This window comes from Mustela lutreola, chromosome 13 (assembly GCF_030435805.1).
Source record: "Mustela lutreola isolate mMusLut2 chromosome 13, mMusLut2.pri, whole genome shotgun sequence".
In the NCBI taxonomy this organism is placed as follows: domain Eukaryota; kingdom Metazoa; phylum Chordata; class Mammalia; order Carnivora; family Mustelidae; genus Mustela; species Mustela lutreola.
Genome location: NC_081302.1, coordinates 86,084,702 through 86,103,033, shown reverse-complemented (window position 1 = coordinate 86,103,033; position 18,332 = coordinate 86,084,702). Strand labels below are relative to the sequence as shown.

Below are 18,332 nucleotides of genomic sequence, written 5' to 3'. Positions count from 1 at the left end.
ACATTATATGTTGGGCGCCTGGGTGACTCAGTGGGTTAAGCCGCTGCCTTTGGCTCAGGTCATGATCTCAGAGTCCTGGGATCAAGTCTCGCATCGGGCTCTCTGCTCAGCAGGGGGCCTGCTTCCCTTCCTCTCTCTCTGCCTGCCTCTCTGCCTACTTGTGATCTCTCTGTCAAATAAATAAATAAAATATTTTTAAAAAATACATTATATGTTTATAAAAAATAAAAAATAAATTAACTAATTAATTTTTAAGAAAGAAAAAAATCAACAAAACAAAAGGCAGTCTACGGAATGGGAGAAGATATTTGAAAATGACATATCTGATAAAGGGTAGGTACCCAAAATCTATTTTTAAAAAGTATCAAGGGCACCTGGGTGGCTCAGTGGGTTCAACCTCTGCCTTCAGTTTAGGTCATGATCTCAGGATGCTGGGATGAGTCCTGTATTGGGCTCTCTGCTTGGCAGGGAGCCTGCTTCCTCCTCTCTCTCTCTGCCTGCCCCTCTGCCTCTCTCTGTCAAATGAATAAATGAAATCTTTTTAAAAAAATGTATCAAACTCATCACTTAAAAACCAAATAATTCCTTTAAGAAATGGGCAGAAGACATGAATAGACATTTTTCCAAATAAGACATCCAGAGGGCCAACAGACACATGAAAAGAGGCTCAACATCACTCATCATCAGGAAATACAAATCAAAACCATGATGAGATACCACTTCACATCTGTCAGAATGGCTAAAATTAACAATATAGGAAACAATAGAGGCTGGCAAGGATGTGGGGAAGGGGGAACCGTCTTGCATTGTTGGTAGAAATGCAAACTGGTGTAGCCACTCTGGAAAACAGTATGGAGGATCCTCAAAAAGTAAAAAGTAGAACTACCCTACAACCCAGCAATTTCACTATGAGGTTTTTACCCAAAGAATACAAAAATATTGATTTGAAGGAGCACATGCCCCCCAATGTTTATATGTTTATAGTAGAATTATCAACAATAGCCAAATTATGGAAAGAGCCCAAATGTCCATTGACTAATGAATGGATAAAGAAGATACGAGATATATATATACATATATATGTATATATATATATAACGGAATCTTGCCATTTGGAATGACGTGGATGGAGCTAGAGTATATTATGCTAAGCAAAATAAGATAAAGACAAATACCAGGGCCGCCTGGGTGGCTCAGTGGGTTAAACCTCTGCCTTCGGCTCAGGTCATGATCCCAGGGTCCTGGGATCGAGCCCCGCATCGGGCTCTCTGCTCGGCAGGGAGCCTGCTTCCCTCTCTCTCTCTGCCTGCCTCTTTGCCTACTTGTGATCTCTGTCTGTCAAATAAATAAATACAATCTTTAAAAAAAAAAAGACACAAATACCATATGATTTTACTCCTATATGGAATTTAAGAAGCAAAACAGATGAACATATGGGAAGGGGAAAAAAGAGAGGGAAGCACACCATAAGAGACTCTTACTGTAGAGAACAAACTGAGCGTTGATGGAGGGGAGGTGCGCAGGGGATGGGCCAAATGGGTAATGCGTATTAAGGAGGGTACTTGTGTTGAGCACTAGGTCTTATATGTAAGGGATGAATCCCTAAATTCTACTCCTGAAACCAATATTACATTTATGTTAACTAACTAGGATTTAAATAAAAATTTGAAAAAGAAAAAAAACAAACAAAAAACAAAGACTACAAGAGAAAAAGAAGGGCATTGCATAATGATAAAGCAATCAATCCAATAAGAGAGTACAATCCAGTAAGAGAATTTTGTCTTTCTTTATGTATAACCTTCTATAAACAGAACATGAAAGCACGTAAATATATACAACAAATATAAACAGACATAAAAGTATAAATCAACAGTAATATGATGGTAGGGAACTTTGGCACCCCACCTACATCAATGGATCAGCCAGAGAGAAAATTAATAAGGAAAAAATGTCTTTGAATATTAGGCCATATGGACTTAGAACATTCTATCCCAAACCAGCAATATACACATTCTTTTGATGTGCATAAGGAACATTCTCCAGGATAGACCATATGTTGGCCACAAAACTAGTCTCGGTAAATTTAACAAGATTGAAATAATATCAAGTATCTTTTCTGACCAAAATGATATGAAACTAGAAAAAAAAAAAAAGGAAAAAAAAACAAACATTTGGAGGCAAAACATCATGCTACTAAACAACCAAGGGAGTAGCAAAGAAATCAAAGAAGTAAAAAATACATGGAAACAAAGGAAAATGGAAACACATTTCAAAATATTTGGGATGCAGGAAAACAAGAAATCTTAGGGATGCAGCAAAAGTAGTTCTAAGAGGAAAGTTTATTGCAATACAGGTTTACCTCAAGATACAAGAGAAACTCAAATAAATAATGTATCCTTACACCTACAAGGAACTAGAAAAAGAAGAACAAAGCCCAAAGTATAAGGAAGGCATACTGAAGATCACACTGGGAAAAAAAATCACATAAAGAATAAAAGTAAAAAAATAGAAAAGTTCAAAGAAATTAAGAACTGGGGGTTGCCTAGGTGGCTCAATTGGTTAGGCAACGGCCTTCCACTCAGGTCATGATCCTAGAGTCCCAGGATTGAGTTCCAGGATCCAGTTCCGAATCACGCTCCACCTCCATGGGGTGTCTGCTTCTCCCTCTGACCTTCTCTCCTCTCATGCTCTTTCTCACTCTCTTTTAAGTAAATATATAAAATCTTAAAAAAAAATTAAGAACTGGTTCTTTGTAAAGCTAAACACAATTGATAAATCTTTAGCCAAACTCATCAAGAGAAAAAGATAAAGGGCCTAAATAAATATAATCAGACATGAGAGAGAAGGAGTTACAACCAACATCATGAAAATACAAAGGATTATAGGAGACAACTACAAAAAAATTACATGCCAACAAATTGGGTAATCTAGAAAAAATAGACAAATATCTAAAAACATACAATCTTCTAAGAATCTGAAAGAAATACAAAATCTGAACAGATTGATTACTAGGAGTGTAATTGAATCAGTAATCAAAAAGCTCCCAACAAACAAAAGCCCAGAGATAAATGCTTTATAGGTGAACTCTATCAAACATTTAAAGAAGAGTTGATACCTATCCTTCTCAAACTATTCCAAAAAATTGAAGAAGAAAGAATGCCTCCAAATTCACTCTACAAGACAAGCATTACTCTGATACCAAAACCAGACAAAGACACTACAAAAAAGAAAACGACAGGCCAGTATCTCTGATGAACACAAATGTAAAAATCCTCAACAATACATGCTAAAATATTAGTAAACCAAATTCAACTATACATGAAAAGGGTCATTCCCCATGATCAGGTGGAATTTATTCCAGGGGTGCAAGCATGGGTCAATATCAGAAAATCAGTCAATGTTACTCATTATATAAACAAAATAAAGTATAAAAAAATCATATGATCATCTTAGCAGATGAAAAAAAAATCTGACAAATTTCAACATCCATTCATGATAAAAATTCTCAACAAAGTGAATGTAGAGGAAACATACCTCAACATAATAGAGGTCATATATGAAGGGCACCTAGGTGGTTCAGTCAGTTAATCAAATGCCTTTGAGTCAGGCCATGATCTCAGAACCCTAGGACTAAGCCCTGAATCAGGTTCCTCACTCAGTGGGGAGTCGGCTTGTCCCTCTGTTCCTCTACACACTTGTGTTTTCTCTCTCTCAAATAAATAAATAAAATCTTTAAAAAAAAATTGCAGCCATATATGATAAACTCTCTCTTTTCAGCAGAGAAAAGGTGAAAGCATTTCCTCTAAGATCAGGAATAAGAGAAGGATGCCCACTCTCATCACTCTTTTCTTCTTCTTCTTCTTCTTCTTTTTTTTAAGATTTTATTTATCCATTTGACAGAGAAAGAGCACAAGCAGGGAGGGCAGGAGGCAGAGGGAGAAGCAGGACACCCACTGAGAATGGACCCCCAATGCGGGGCTCAATCCCAGGACTCTAGGATCACGACCTGATCCAAAGGCAGATGCTTAACTAACTAAGCCATCCAGGTGCCCCTCACTCTCCTCACTTTTATTGAAGATAGCTCTGAAGGACCTAGACAAAGTATCAGAAAAGAAAAAGATTCCAAATTGGTAAGGAAGAAGTAAAACTGCCACTATCTGAAGATGACATTCTATATACAGAAAATCCTAAATATTTAGGGACACCTGTCAGTCGGTTAAGGAACTGACTCTGGATCTCAGCTTAGGTCATGATCTCTGGGTCATAAGATCAAGCCCCACCTTAGGCTCTACACTGGGAGTGAAGCCTGCTTAAGATTCTCTCTCTTCCTCTCCCCCTCTTCCCTCTTTCAGAGGGAAGAAGGAAGGAAGGAAGGAATGAAGGACAAACCTTAAGTGTTTTTTTAAATGCAAAAACTAGGGGTGCCTGTGTGGCTCAGTGGGTTAAAGCCTCTGCCTTCGGGTCCTGGGATGGAGCCCTGCATCAGGCTTTCTGCTTGGCAGGGAGTCTGCTTCCCTTCCTCTCTCTCTGCCTGCCTCTCTGCCTACTTGTGATCTCTGTCTGTCAAATACATAAATAAAATCTTTGAAAAAAAAATAGATACAAAATCTAATAAATGAGTTCAGTATATTTGTAGGATACAAAATTAATATATAGAAATCTGTTATGTTTCTATACATTAATAATGAACTAGTAAAAAGAAAAATTAAGGAAATAATCTCACTTAAAATTGCTCAAAAAGAGTAAAATACCTAGGAATAAATTTAACTAGATGGATGAAAGACCTATACTTTGAAAACTGTAAGACATTAATGAAAAAAATTAAAGATGATACAAATAAATGGAGAGGTATACCATGCTCACAGATTGGAAGAATTAAAATTGTTAATATGTCCATACTACCCAAAGCAATCTATAGATTCTATGCAATCCCTATCAAAATACCAATGGTATTAAACACAAAACTAGAATAAATAATCCTAAAAGTTGTTTGGACTCCAAATACCCAAAGCAATCTTTTGAAAGAACAACAAAGCTAGATGTATCCCACCCACAGATTTCAAACTATACTACAAAGCTACAGTAATCAAAACAATATGGTACTGGCACAAAAATAGATGCATAGATCAATAGAACAAAATGCAGAGCCCCGAAACAAATCCACATGTGGTCAATCAACCTATAATAAAGGAGGCAAGAATAAATAATAGGTAACAGATAGTTTCTTTAATACATGGTGTTGGAAAAACTGGACAGCTGTATGCACAAACTCAAAATGGATTAAGGACCTAAATTAAAGACTTGAAAGTATAAATATTCTATAAGAAAACATAGGCAGGGGCACCTGGGTGGCTTAGTCAGTTAGGCGTCTGTCATTGGTTCAAGTCATGATCCCAGGGTCCTGGGATTGAGGCCCATACTGGGCTCCCAGGTCACTGGAGAGTCTGCTTCTTCCTCTCACTCTCCCTCTGTGCTCTCTCTCCCTCTGTCTCTCTCTCAAATAAGCAAATAAAATATTTTTTTTAAAAAAAAGAAAACATAGGCAGTAATCTCTATGATATTTGTGGGATCTGTTTCCTCAGGCAAGGGAAACAAATGCAAATACAATTGGGACTACCTCCAACTAAAAAGCTTTTGTGCAATGAAGGAAACCATAATGAAACAAAAAAGCAACTTATTGAATGGGAAGATACTTGCAAGTGATATATCAGATAAGGATAAATAATATATATATAAAGAACTCATGCAAATTGACACCAAAAACCCAAACAATCCAATTTACAAACGGGCAGAGGACCTGAATAGACATTTTTCCAAAGAAGCCATGCAAATGGCCAACAGACACATGAAAAGATGTTCAACAACACTAATCATCAAAGAAAATGCAAATCAAAACCACAATGAGATACCACTTCACACCTGTCAGAATGTCTAGTATCAAAAAGACAAGAAGTAGGGCACCTGGGTGGTGCAGTCCTTAAGCATCTGCCTTTGGTTCAGGTCACCATCCCCAGGACCTGGGATGGAGGCCCACATCGGGCTCCCTGCTTGCCGGGAAGCCTGCTTCTCCCACTCCCCTTGCTTGTGTTCCCTCTCTCTCTCTGTGTGTGTCAGATAAATAAAATCTTTTAAAAAAAAAAAAAGAGGAATGCCTGGGTGGCTCAGTTGGTTGAGTGGCTGCCTTCGACTCAGGTCATGATCCCAGGGTCCTCCTTGCTCCACAGGGAGCCTGCTTCTCCCTCTGCCTCTGCCTGCCTCTCTGTCTGCCTGTGCTCGCTCGCTCTCTCTCCCTCTGTCCCTGACAAATAAATAAATAAAATCTTTAAAAAAAAAAAAAACAAGAAGTAGCAAGTATTGGTAAAAACATGGAGAAAAGAGAACCATGGTGGTGGGAATGTGAAATAGTGTAGCCACCATGGAAAATAATATGGAGTTTCCTCAAAAAAATTTTAAAAAGGGCATTTGGGTGGCTCAATGGGTTAAGCCTCTGCCTTTGGGTCAGGTCATAATCTCACAGGCCTGGGATAGAGCCCCACATCTGGCCCTCTGCTCAGCAGGGAGCCTGCCTCCCCCTCTCTCTCTGCTGCTCTGCCTAATTGTGATCTCTCTCTGTCAAATAAATAAAATATTTAAAAAAAATTAAAAATAGAAATGATCCAGCAATTCCTTTTCTGGGTATTTTCTCAAGGAAAGTGAAAACACTAATTCAAAAGTATCTATGCAGCAGCCATAAAAAAAAAAAAAAAAGAAATCTTGCCATTTACAGCAACGTAGATGGGACTAGAGGGTATTATATCAAGTGAAATGAGTCAATCAAATTATCATATGATCTACTGATATGTGGAATTTAAGAAACAAGGCAGAGGATCATAGGACAAGAGAGGAAAAAATGAAACAAGATGAAACCAGAAAGAGAGAGACAAACCATAAAAGACTCTTAGGAAACAGAGGGTTCCTAGAGGGAAGGGGTGTGGGGGGGATGGGTAGCTGGTGATAGATGTTGGGGAGGGTATGAGTTGTGGTGAGCAATGTGTGTTGTGTAAGACTGATGAATCACAGACCTGTACCCTTGAAACAGTAATACTTTATATGTTAATTAATTGAATCTAAATGAAAAAAGATACATGCACTCCTATGTTTATTGTAGCATTATTTCAAATAACCAAGATATAAAAAAAAAAAACAATAACCAAGATATGGAAGCAACCCAATGTCCGTTGATCAATGAATGGATAAAGAAGATGCAGTGTATATATATAATATATATTATATATTATCATATATGTTATATACACACATACACAAACTCTATTGATACGTGATACTATATATGCTATATGTGATATGGAATATTGCTCAGACATAAAAAATAATGAAATCTTGCCATTTGTCACAGGGTTGTACCTAGAGGGTATTATGCTGAGTGAAATAAGTCAGACATAGAAAGACAGATATTGTATGATTTCACTTATGTGTGGAATCTAAAAATCCAAACAAATGAAACAAAGAAGAGAAACAGATTCATAAATACAGAGAACAAATTGGTAGTTGCCAGAAGGGATGAGAGTTTGGAAATGGGCTGGATTAAGAATAACAAACTTAAAGTTATAAAAAAATAAATTGTGGAGATATAAAGCATAGCATAGGGAATATAATCAATTATACTACAATAACTTTGTATGGTATCAGAAGGTAACTATAGGGGCGCCTGGGTGGCTTAGTGGGTTAAGCAGCTGCCTTCAGCTCAGGTCATGATTCTGTGGTCCTGGGATCAAGTCCCACATCCAGCTCCACCTGCTTTGTGAGGAATCTGCATCTCCCTCTGCCTGCTGCTCCCCCTTCTTGTGCTGTCTCTCTGTCAAATAAATAAATAAGATCTTTTCAAAAAATTAAAAAGATAAATAACATCTTTTAACATTTTTTAAAAAAGATTTTTAAAATTTATTTTAGCAGAGGAGGGTCAGAGGAAGTGGCAGATAATCTCAAGCAGACTCTTTACTGAGCACAGAGCTCCACACAGGGACTCAATCTCATGAACCTGAGATCATGACCTGAGCTGAAATCAAGAGGCAGATGCCTAATGGACAGAGCCACCCCAGTGCCCTAAAGCACCATGCTTTTAACATTTCTTATATGGAGGAAAGCACACGTATTTCTTACATGAATGCACTACTTAAAACAAAGTCTCTCAAATTTTGTTTGTCTGAGTAAGCTGATTTCTCCTTCACTTTTTGAAGGTATTTTTGCAGGATACAGAATTCTATACTGGTGAGGTTTTTCTCTCCACATTTTAAATATTTCACTCATTCTCTTCTTGCTTGCATGGCTTCTGGAGGAGAAGAAATAACAAACATCAAAGTTATTTTTATTGCTCTATAGGCAGGCTGTTTGTTTTCTTCTTCCAAGATTTTTATTTACTTTTTCTGTAGTTTCAAAATGATATGCCTAGCTGAATTTTTCTTAAAGATTTTACTTATTTATTTGACAGAGAGAGACACAGTGAGAGAGGGAACACAAGCAGGGGGAGTGGGAGAGGAAGCAGCAGGCTCCCCGCTGAGCAGGGAGCTGGACGTTCCAGGACCCTGGGATCATGATCCCAGCTGAAGACAAATGCTTAATGACTGAGCCACCCAGGTTGCTTGATGTTCTTAGAACTTTGTGGATTTGTAGTTTGGTATTTGATATTACTTTGAGAAAATTCTCAGACATTAAAGTTTCAAGCTTTTCTTCTGTTTCTCTCTCTCTTCTTTTTCTTCTGGTTTTCCTATTGCTCATTTTAACACCTTTCATAGCTGTCCCAGGATTCTTAGATTTTCTGTTCTGTGTTTTTGGTATTCCCCCCCCCACCCCGCCCATTTCTTGTTTTATTTGCTTTCAGTTTTGGAGGGTTTTTGTTTGTTTTGAGATATCCTCTAGTTCAGGGACTTTTTTCTCTTTTTCTCTTCTTTTTTAACATACTGTGTTATAGTAGTTTCAGGTGTACAATACAGTAAGTCAATATTTCCATACACCACCCAGTGCTCATCACAACAAGTGTACTCCTTAATCCCCATCACTTATTCAACCCATTCTCCCAACCCCCTTCCTCTCTGATAACCATCAGTTTGTTCTCTATAATTAAAAGAGTTTGTTTTTTGATTGGTCTTTCATTTTTTCCCCTTTGCTTATTTGTTTCTTAACAATTATATATACACAAACAATCCACCATGAGCACAAATCAGTAGGGAAAAAAATAGGACTTCAGGTACTGGAATGATTATAGCACATAAAATAATTTTATTTAGAGTGTTCACAGAAATGAAAGGGAACTAACAATAAAACAAAACGAAAAGATCATTAAAAATGAGAAGTTACACTATCAAGGAAAGTGAAAAGACAACCCACAGAATGGGACAAGGTATTTGCAAATCATACGTCTGGTAGGGGATTACTAACCTGAATATAGGAAGAATCCCTGCAACTCAACAGCATCCATTAAATAAATAAATAGATACACAAATAAATGTAAAAAATGAGCAAAAACTTGAAAGATAAGTCCTACGTAAGTCCCAAATAAGATACACAAATGGCCAACAACCAAATGAAAAGAAGTTCTATGTGACTGGTCATTAGGGAAACACAAAATAAAGCCATAAGAAGATACCACATCCAATTCAGTTAACAAGAACCTGGGATTTTTGGAGAAATGTCTGATTCTAGGACTGGAGCAAGAAAAGTACAAAAGCCTGAAACATCTTATAATGCCAGAAAATAAGAAAATGCAAAAACAAATGGAGATATGTCAAGAGGCATACGAGTGAACTTAAATGAGTCCCAATGGCCAAATTTGAGAAAATTTAGGCAACAAAATAAATGATAGTAATGGATTATAATCAATAGAATTAAGTAAGAATCTGTTAATCCATTCAAATATAAATAAAATAATTGCAGCCCTGGGGACCCAGAGGAGGTGAGATACAACCATTTGTCTGGCTTTGCTTTTGCGCAGTGCCTTTGGACAACACAGAGTTGGCCCCTACTTCCCCCGACCCCTAACAGCCTTCTCTACCCTGCACCTCCATGGGTGCCTGCAGTCCACACCACACCCGGAGGCCGGGCGTCTCTACACCCCTTAGGGAATGGTGCCCTCCTCTGGTTCAGAGTAAGCAGACAACATTATCCCATTCTGGGTTAACTGCTCTAGGGAGGGGGCAGCTCTGAAACTGGAAGAGGTGAGGGTGTGCCAGGCGGGAATGGCCAAGCTACGTAAACGGTACCACCCAGCTGCAAGTCGCCTTAACCGGGCTCCACAAATCAAATTTGTAGCCAGAACCTAGGAAGGACCAAGGCGAAGCTGTGGCCTCCAGGGATTGGCAACCCATTGCAGAGGCTGGAGGCACTGTAGGACCAAGGTTTCCAGTGCCAGGGTGTGCCTTGGTGTTCTCCAGCACTCCCCAGCCCAGAATGCCCTTATTGCCTGAAGTCTCGGACCCTCCCCTGTAGAACTAGCCTCCCAGTAGAACATGGGGCTCCCTGAGGGCCTGACCAGACCAACGCACCCGAAAATTCCAAAGCACACTCTGTACAGGGAATACAAATCTAGGATACCAGTGAAGCAGGTGACTTCCCAGATAAACAAAATTTCACCCTTAAAAGGAAAATGATTCAGGAAGTTTTTAAACTTTCAATGGAGCTATTTATTTTACTTATTTACTTGTTTTTTAAAAGATTTTATTTATGTGTTTGACAAAGAGAGAGAGAGCGTAAATAGGCAGAGAAGCAGGAAGGAGGAGGAGAAGCAGGCTCCCCACTGAGCAGAGAGCCTGATTCCACACTCAATCCCATGGAATCATGACGTTAAGCAGAGGCTTAACGTCTGAGCTATCCAGGAGTCCCCTCAGTGGACCTATTTAGAGGAAGAACGCAAAGAGATCACTTCGGATTATTCAGTTCAAGGAATGCAATATAAATCTGCAGAGATTTATAACCAAACCAGCCTTACTAATAGAAAAAGCACTCCTGCTTAGAATCCTACAGCTCTGACTTTGGCGCTACCTCCTTATCATGCCTTTTGCCTATTCAGAAATGACTGGCATGAAGATGGATCTTAGCCTGCTGTAATAAAGCTTGGGTACTATGGGCCTCCCCAGTGCCTTTCAATATTGCCATTTATCTCCTTGTGAATTACAAAATATGTATGTGAGTGTGTGTGTGTGTGTGTGTGCGTGCACGCGCGCATATACATATATGTGTGTATACATATACATACATACCATTTCCTCAAGCTTATCAATTATGAATACAAAGAGTGTTATGCACTCAAATAAATAAAAAATATAGGGAGAAGAGGAAACAGAAGTCAGTCAGGGGGATGACTTTTGAAAAACCTAGAGAAGGCAAGGCTGTGATAGAAAGTAATCAAGAGATGAAGTTGGTAGTGGCTTGCAGGTCCCAGTAGTAAATATCCTTCTATACCAAGCTGTTGCGTCCTTTCAAAATTCATATGTTGAAGTTTTAACCCTCAGTACCTCAGAGTGTATTTGGAGATGAGGGTTGTTTTTTTTTTAAAGATTTTATTTGTCAGGGAAACAGAGAGCACACAAGCAGGGGGAGCAGCAGGCAGAGGAAGAAGCAGGCTCTCCTCTGAGCAAGGAGCCTGATGTGGAACCCAGTCTCAGGACCCTGGGATCATGACCTGAGCCGAAGGCAGACGCTCAACCGACTGAGCCACCCAAGCATCCCTGGAGATGATGTTTTATAGAGGTAATTAAGGTTAAATGAAGTCATTAGGGTGGATCCTAATCTGATATGACTATTCTTAAAAGAAGACAAGGTTAAGAGAAAAGACTGTGAAGACAAAGGAAAAAGGAAAGACAAAGGAAAAAGACAGTCACGTGCAAGCCAGGACGATAGACCTCAGGAGAAAACAACTCTGCTGACACCTTGATCTTGGACTTCTACCCTCCACCACTGTGAGGAAATAAATTGCTGCTCTTTAGGGCACCCAGGCTGTGGTACTTTGTTATAGCAGTCCTAGCAGACTAATATAGAAGTATTGAGGCAAAAGACAGGAAAAGGCTGCCTTTGTTGTTGTTTTTAGGTAGTAGAGTGAAGCCTGGACTGTAGTGGAGAGGCACAGATAAAAGGGAAATAGATCTCGTATAGGAAATTCTGGCACAAGGGTAAGAAAAATATAATTAGGCTTGGGCCAAGGAAATAGTGGGAATGTTAGAAGACAGGCTTATTTCAAGAAGAAAGGGAGGAAAAATCTGTAGGATTTGATCTCTGGTTGTCTTGTCAGGGAGAAGGTAGAAGGAGAAGAGACATGCATTATAAGAACGAGCCAAGATGGGGCACTGGGTGGCTCAGTGGTTAAAGCCTCTGCCTTCAGCTCAGGTCATGATCCCAGGGTCCTGGGATCAAGCCTCACGTCGTGCTCTCTGCTCAGCAGGGAGCCTGCCTCCTTCTCCTCTCTCTCTCTGCCTACCTCTCTGCCTACCTGTGATCTGTCAAATAAAAAAAAAAAAAAAAAAATCTTAAAAAAAAAAAAGAACGAGCCAAGAGGGACGCCTGGGTGGCTCAGTTGTTAAGTGTCCGCCTTCCCCGCATATGAGCCCCACATTGAGCTCCCTGCTCAGCAGGAAGCCTGTTTCCCACCCTCTCCCACTCCCCCTGCTTATGTTTCGCCCTTGTTGTTTATCTGTCAAATAAATAAAAATCTTAAAAAAAAAAAAAGCCAAGAAATTGAGCAAAGCAACAGTGTGTCAACTGCATACATTGAATATTTTAATTAGGATTAAAATTAGAACAGAGGCAGCAGAGGCATATTAGACTGAAGGATAAACCAGCAGACAGGTGAATTGAATCAACCCTGTTAGCTTTGAGTCAAGATTTTTAACCTTGAGTCAAGATTATGAAAATGTTTGGCTCAAGGCATTGGCACACTGGCACTCAATAATAAACATTTGTTTTTAAGGATGCCTGGGTGGTTCAGTAGTTGAACATCTGCCTTCGGCTCAGGTCATGATCCCAGGGTCCTGGGATTGAGTCCTGCCTGAGACTCCCTGCTCAGTGGAGAGCCTGCTCTCCCTTTGCCTGCAACTCCTCCTGCTTGTGTGTACTCTTGCTCTGACAAAATAAATCTTTAAAAAAACAAACATTTGTTTTTAAAAGACAATCCCAGCATCAAAAATTATGAAATACATATGAGTAAACTTAATTGGTGAGACAAAAGACTTGTACATTGAAAACTATAAAACACCGGATATCTCCTTTGAAACAACTAAACTGGTTGGTTTGGTTACAACATAAATTAGGAAAAAAATACATTCCACTTCATATTTAGAAACTAAAATGAAATAGGGATAGGTTGTGTTACTTGTTAAATACATTAATTAAAAGTCTATCTCCTGGGGCACCTGGGTAGCTCAGTCTGTTAAGCATCTGCTGTTGGCTCAAGTCATCATCTCAGGGTCCTAGGACTGAGCCTGGTGTTGGGCTCCCTGCTCAGTGGGGAGCTTGCTTCTTCCTTTCCCTCTGCTGTCCTGCTAGTTCTCTCTCTTAAAAAAAAAAAAAAAAAAAAAAAAAAATCTCCTAAGTTAAATTTAAAGCCTACAGAGAGTGGAATATAATAAAACACAGTATATAAATTAGATATAGTTGAAAAATGGCTATGGCATTTGTAGAACACAAAAATTCAGAAGTGGCAGGTAGCATTTTGTTGTCACAAAGGAGCTGCAAAAACAGAAAAGAGGAAGCACACATATGCCAAATTTGGCTGCAAGTAATCGGTTCCCCTGGCCCAGTTTCTTAAAGTGTGATATAGTGGCAGTCTGCACCCAAATCCCCTACAGAATGTTAAAAGTAGAGGCCCTAGGGCCCCACATCAGACATTTGCAGTTTAAACAAGCTCCCAGGTGTTTCTTAGGTTTCCTAAAGTTTAAGGACTCTTCTCCAAATCTCTGAAGACAACTGTTTTTCTGAGAAACCTATAGGAAATATTTGTCTCTGGTCAGAGCAAATTAAGGATGATAACCCATAAGAAACTTATTTGAATGTTCTGAGATTATAGAGTCTAAGAAAGTCATGGTTTTCACTTTAATATTGAGATTTTAGGAAGGAATATAAAAGATATAACCTCAGTTATTGTTTAGTAAAGAAAAGATGTTTCTTGGAATGAAAGAGTTCTTCCTACTCACCCCCCCGAAAAAGAAAAAAAAGTCAAGCTATAACAAATTCATTCTTTGTTCTAGTATTCCTTTCCTGAATAAACTCAGTTTCTCTACATGCATTTTTGTTTTGTTGTTGGGGTTTTGTTTGTTTCCTGACAAAATGTAGAATGAAGGTGGTAGACACTGTGCTTCTTAACTTCTGTGTTTTCCATGTTCTTGGTCCTTTGAATATGTACTGTTTCATAGACTCTCACAGGTCTTCCTGCTCTGCAGTTAAGTCTGCTGGTCACCCCTTTCAAGGCACCTTGGCCATTCTTCGCACCAGATGACATAGTGTTTGTCTTTAAATTTTTCCATATGCCTCCATAGGCTAATCCCTTTCACAGTAATGATAGCTTCTTGTATCAGCATGGTCATTCCAAGATTCTCTAGATGAGGAACATATACCAACTTTTTATTAACTGACACTGAATTTGTGAGTGTGGGTGGGCATGGTTTCTTTGTTTTTTTTTTTTTTTTAAATTCCATGTTCTTTACCTCTGGACCCTGGACCCACAATAGAATGTTCTTGATATGTATCAAAGATACACTAGTTCCCCAAATTTGAAGGTTCAACACTATTGCAAGTACATCCCCGACTCAGTCGTGAGAATCAGTGGATATGAAGCCTGTGACAAATCAAAATTCTCATTCAACACATCTCTACTTCCATTATTCAGGTAGTTTCTCATAGCAGCTATACCCTGGATGTCTCCATGGGTCCACCATGGCCCCAAGGGTGGAAAAATCTTTTATCTTCATGAGCCATGGGCATGGGGTTGATGGGCCACTGTGATCTCCATTTCTTTTTCATTCTTAAAAATATCCCCCATTTAGGGGCACCTGGCTGCCTCAGTCAGTAAAGCATGAAACTCTTGATCTTGGGGTCGTGAGTTCAAGTTTAACAGTGTAGAGCTTAATTAAAAATAAGTGGTTCTTGGGTGACTCAGTCTGTTAAGCATCCAACTCTTGATTTCAGCTCAGATAATGGTCTTGGGGTCCTAGGATTGAGCTCCAAGTCAGGCTTTGTGCTCAGCACAGAGTCTGCTTGTCCCTTTCCCTCTGCTCCTTCTCATTCACAGTTTCTCTCTCTCAAATAAAGTCTTTTTAAAAAATAAAAAATAATAAAAATTCTTAAAAATTCAATTTCACTTTTTCTTTTAAAGCCCTATATGTTATGTTTGTTCATTCTTGTGTTCCATCTACCTTAGTCTTTATTTCTGACATTTTTTATTTCTAATTTTTTCTTGACATCTGTGCCTTCATTTCTGATTTTCTCTGATTAAGGTTCTATCAAATTGGGAATCATTTTCTTGAAATTTTTTTTCCTTTTTGAATCTTGTTTTTAAGTAATATGTTGCAGTTTTGATGTTTTCTAAGCAGGTCTTTCTAGCCTATTTTCATTATCTCTTTGGATTTTTGTTCCTTATTCTCTTTTATAATAATTTTATTAGGGTTTGGCTTTGATATTTTGTTGCTTTTTTGTAGGTTGAATTTAGTTTTCCTGAATTATTAGGAAATGTAGTTTAGGATAGCTTTTGTACTTCAGAGAGCTTGCATCTATTGTCCTTGTGTAGTGTTAAAAAACTATTTGAGCCTGCTTTCTCAGGCTTGACTCTGTTCCCATTTTACACTTTAACCCAGACTTCCTTTGCTTAGTCTCTATTGTTCCTAATCTGCTTAATTTTGATTTCTCTGTAGGACCTTGTCCTTGGAGGGGACTCTTAACGTTCAGTTTCCAGAATTTATATGGTTTTCCTATGGACTCCTTAAACCCATCAGTTACTGAATTAGGAAAACCCCTTCCAGCTAATCCAGTTCTTGGATTGGCCTAATGTATCTTCCAGTTAACATTTGTTGGCTCTCTTGAGGTTTTTAGATCTATCTCAGATCTATCAAATGCCTCTTGCTTTGCTTGTCCTCATTCAGAGGGCTGTTAGCAGTTTGTGAGACCACCCTGTCATCTTCTGTAGTAAAAATGCTTTTATTTTAATGGTTTTTGGTTTTGCTATTTGCTTTGTTTTTATTGGTGATTAGGGATAATTCAGAAACTACGTTGCCACTGCTGCTGCCATCTCTTAGTTCTTAGTTCTGAATGAAGACCAATTTGCCAATCTGTTTTTATTTATTTATTTATTTATTTATTTATTTATTTATTTATTTATTTTGTAAAGGTGATCCATGCCTTTTCTTTTTTTAAAATTTATTTATTTGACAGAGAGAGAGATATCGGAGAGCAGGAACACAAGCAGAGGAAATGGGAGAGGGAGAAGCAGGCTTCCCACCGAGCAGGGAGCCTGAGGTGGGGCTTTATTCCAGGACCCTGAGATCATGACCTGGGGTGAAGACAGACACTCAACTGACTGAGCCACCCAGGGGTTATCTTTATGCTCACTGCATTTTGAGTACTGCTTAAGAAATTTGTGTCTTGGGCCCCTGGATGGCTCAGTCAGTCTAAATTCTGCCTTTGGTTCAGGTCACCACCCCATGGGCCTAGGGTGGAGTCCTTGCTCCCTGCAGAGCAAGGAGCCTGCTTCTCACTCTGTCCCTCCCCTGACTCATTCTCTCTCTCTCTCAAATAAATAAAATCATTTTTTTTTTTTTAATTTGTGTCTTCCGGGGCGCCTGATTGGCTCAGTGGGTTAAAGCCTCTGCCTTTGGCTCAGGTCATGATCTCAGCTCCTGGGATCCAGCCCCACATCGGGCTCTCTGCTCAGCGGGGAGCCTGCTTCCTCCCCTCTCTCTGCCTGCTTCTCTGCCTACTTGTGATCTCAGTCTGTCAAATAAATAAATAAAATCTTAAAAATTTTGTGTCTTCCAAGGTCATGAAAATATTTTCCTGTGTTTTCTTATAGACATTTTATTGTTTTACTTTTCATATTTAAGTCTGTGATCAATCTTGAATACATTTAGTGTATAGTGTGGATAGGAATCAAGGTTTACTTTTTCATATGGCTATCCAACTTATCTAGCACTATTTTTTGACAAAACCATCAATCATCCTTTCTTCATTGAATTGCAGTAGTACCTTTACTGTAAGGGTAGACCAGGTGTTTATACATGTGTAGCTTAGTTTCTGGACTGTCTATTCCACTCGACTTAATGGATCTATTTGTTATCCTTTCCACAAAATCGAACTTAACTGGTCTTATAATACATACTGATAGGGCAGGATAGGTAGATCCTGCACAAATTTATTGTTTCGAGAATGTTTTGGCTATTTTTTTTTTTTTTTGAGATTTTATTTAGTAATCTCCACACCCAATGTGGGGGTTGAACTTACTTCCGAGATCAAGAGTCACATGCTCCACTGACTGAACTGGTCAGGCACCTCAGTAGTACAGTTTTAAAAATATATTGAAATTGCAGTGTGGCTGGGTGGCTCAGTGGGTTGAAACCTCTGCCTTTGGCTCAGGTCATGATCCCAAGGTCCTGGGATTGAGTCCCACAACCAAACTCTGCTCAGCAGGGAGCCTGCTTCCCTTCCTCTCTCTGCCTGCCTCTTTGCCTGCCTGTGATCTCTGTCAAATAAATAAATAAAATCTTTTTTAAAAAAATTAAAAAATATATATTGACATTGCAACTAATTTCCTTATTAAATTCTTATTAACTCTAATAGTTTGCCAGATTCTTTTAGTCCTTCTCCATAGATAGGCATGTCAAATGCAAATGAGTTTTATTCTTCCTTTCCAATTTTTATACCTTTATTTACCTTGCCTTATTAAACTGACTAGAACTTCAAGCAACGTTGAATGGAAGTGGTAATAGTGTACATTTTTGTCTTCTCCCTTAACTCAGAAAATTGTTATTTCACTATTATGATAACTGCCGAGGTTTTTTGAGGTTCCCCTTTTCCTCATGTTTCCCTCTATTCTTAAGTTTGCTGAGGTTTTTTTTTTTTTTTAAAGATTTTATTTATTTATTTGACAGAGAGAAATCACAAGTAGTCGGAGAGGCAGGCAGAGAGAGAGAGAGAGGGAAGCAGGCTCCCTGCTGAGCAGAGAGCCCGATGCGGGACTCGATCCCAGCACCCTGAGCTCATGACCTGAGCCAAAGGCAGTGGCTTAACCCACTGAGCCACCCTGGCGCCCCAGGTTTGCTGAGTTTTTACTATGAATGGCTGTTGAATTTTTTTTCCTATCA

The 18,332-nt window shown here is 38.9% G+C and overlaps 1 protein-coding gene across 4 annotated transcripts in view; it reads right to left on the bottom strand.

The window, feature by feature from the left end:
* Positions 1-18,332, bottom strand: part of ZMYM5 (zinc finger MYM-type containing 5) — a 76,587-nt gene that overhangs the window by 16,847 nt on the left and 41,408 nt on the right. The window contains exon 8 of one of the 4 annotated variants that reach the window (XM_059144150.1): positions 7,457-8,329. The exons of the other annotated variants lie outside the window; for them this stretch is intronic. Within the exon in view, the coding sequence (XP_059000133.1) occupies positions 8,300-8,329 (30 nt within the window). The 3' untranslated portion in view covers positions 7,457-8,299. Of the gene's footprint in view, positions 1-7,456; positions 8,330-18,332 lie in introns of those variants that run through there. 4 annotated transcript variants of the gene reach the window in all.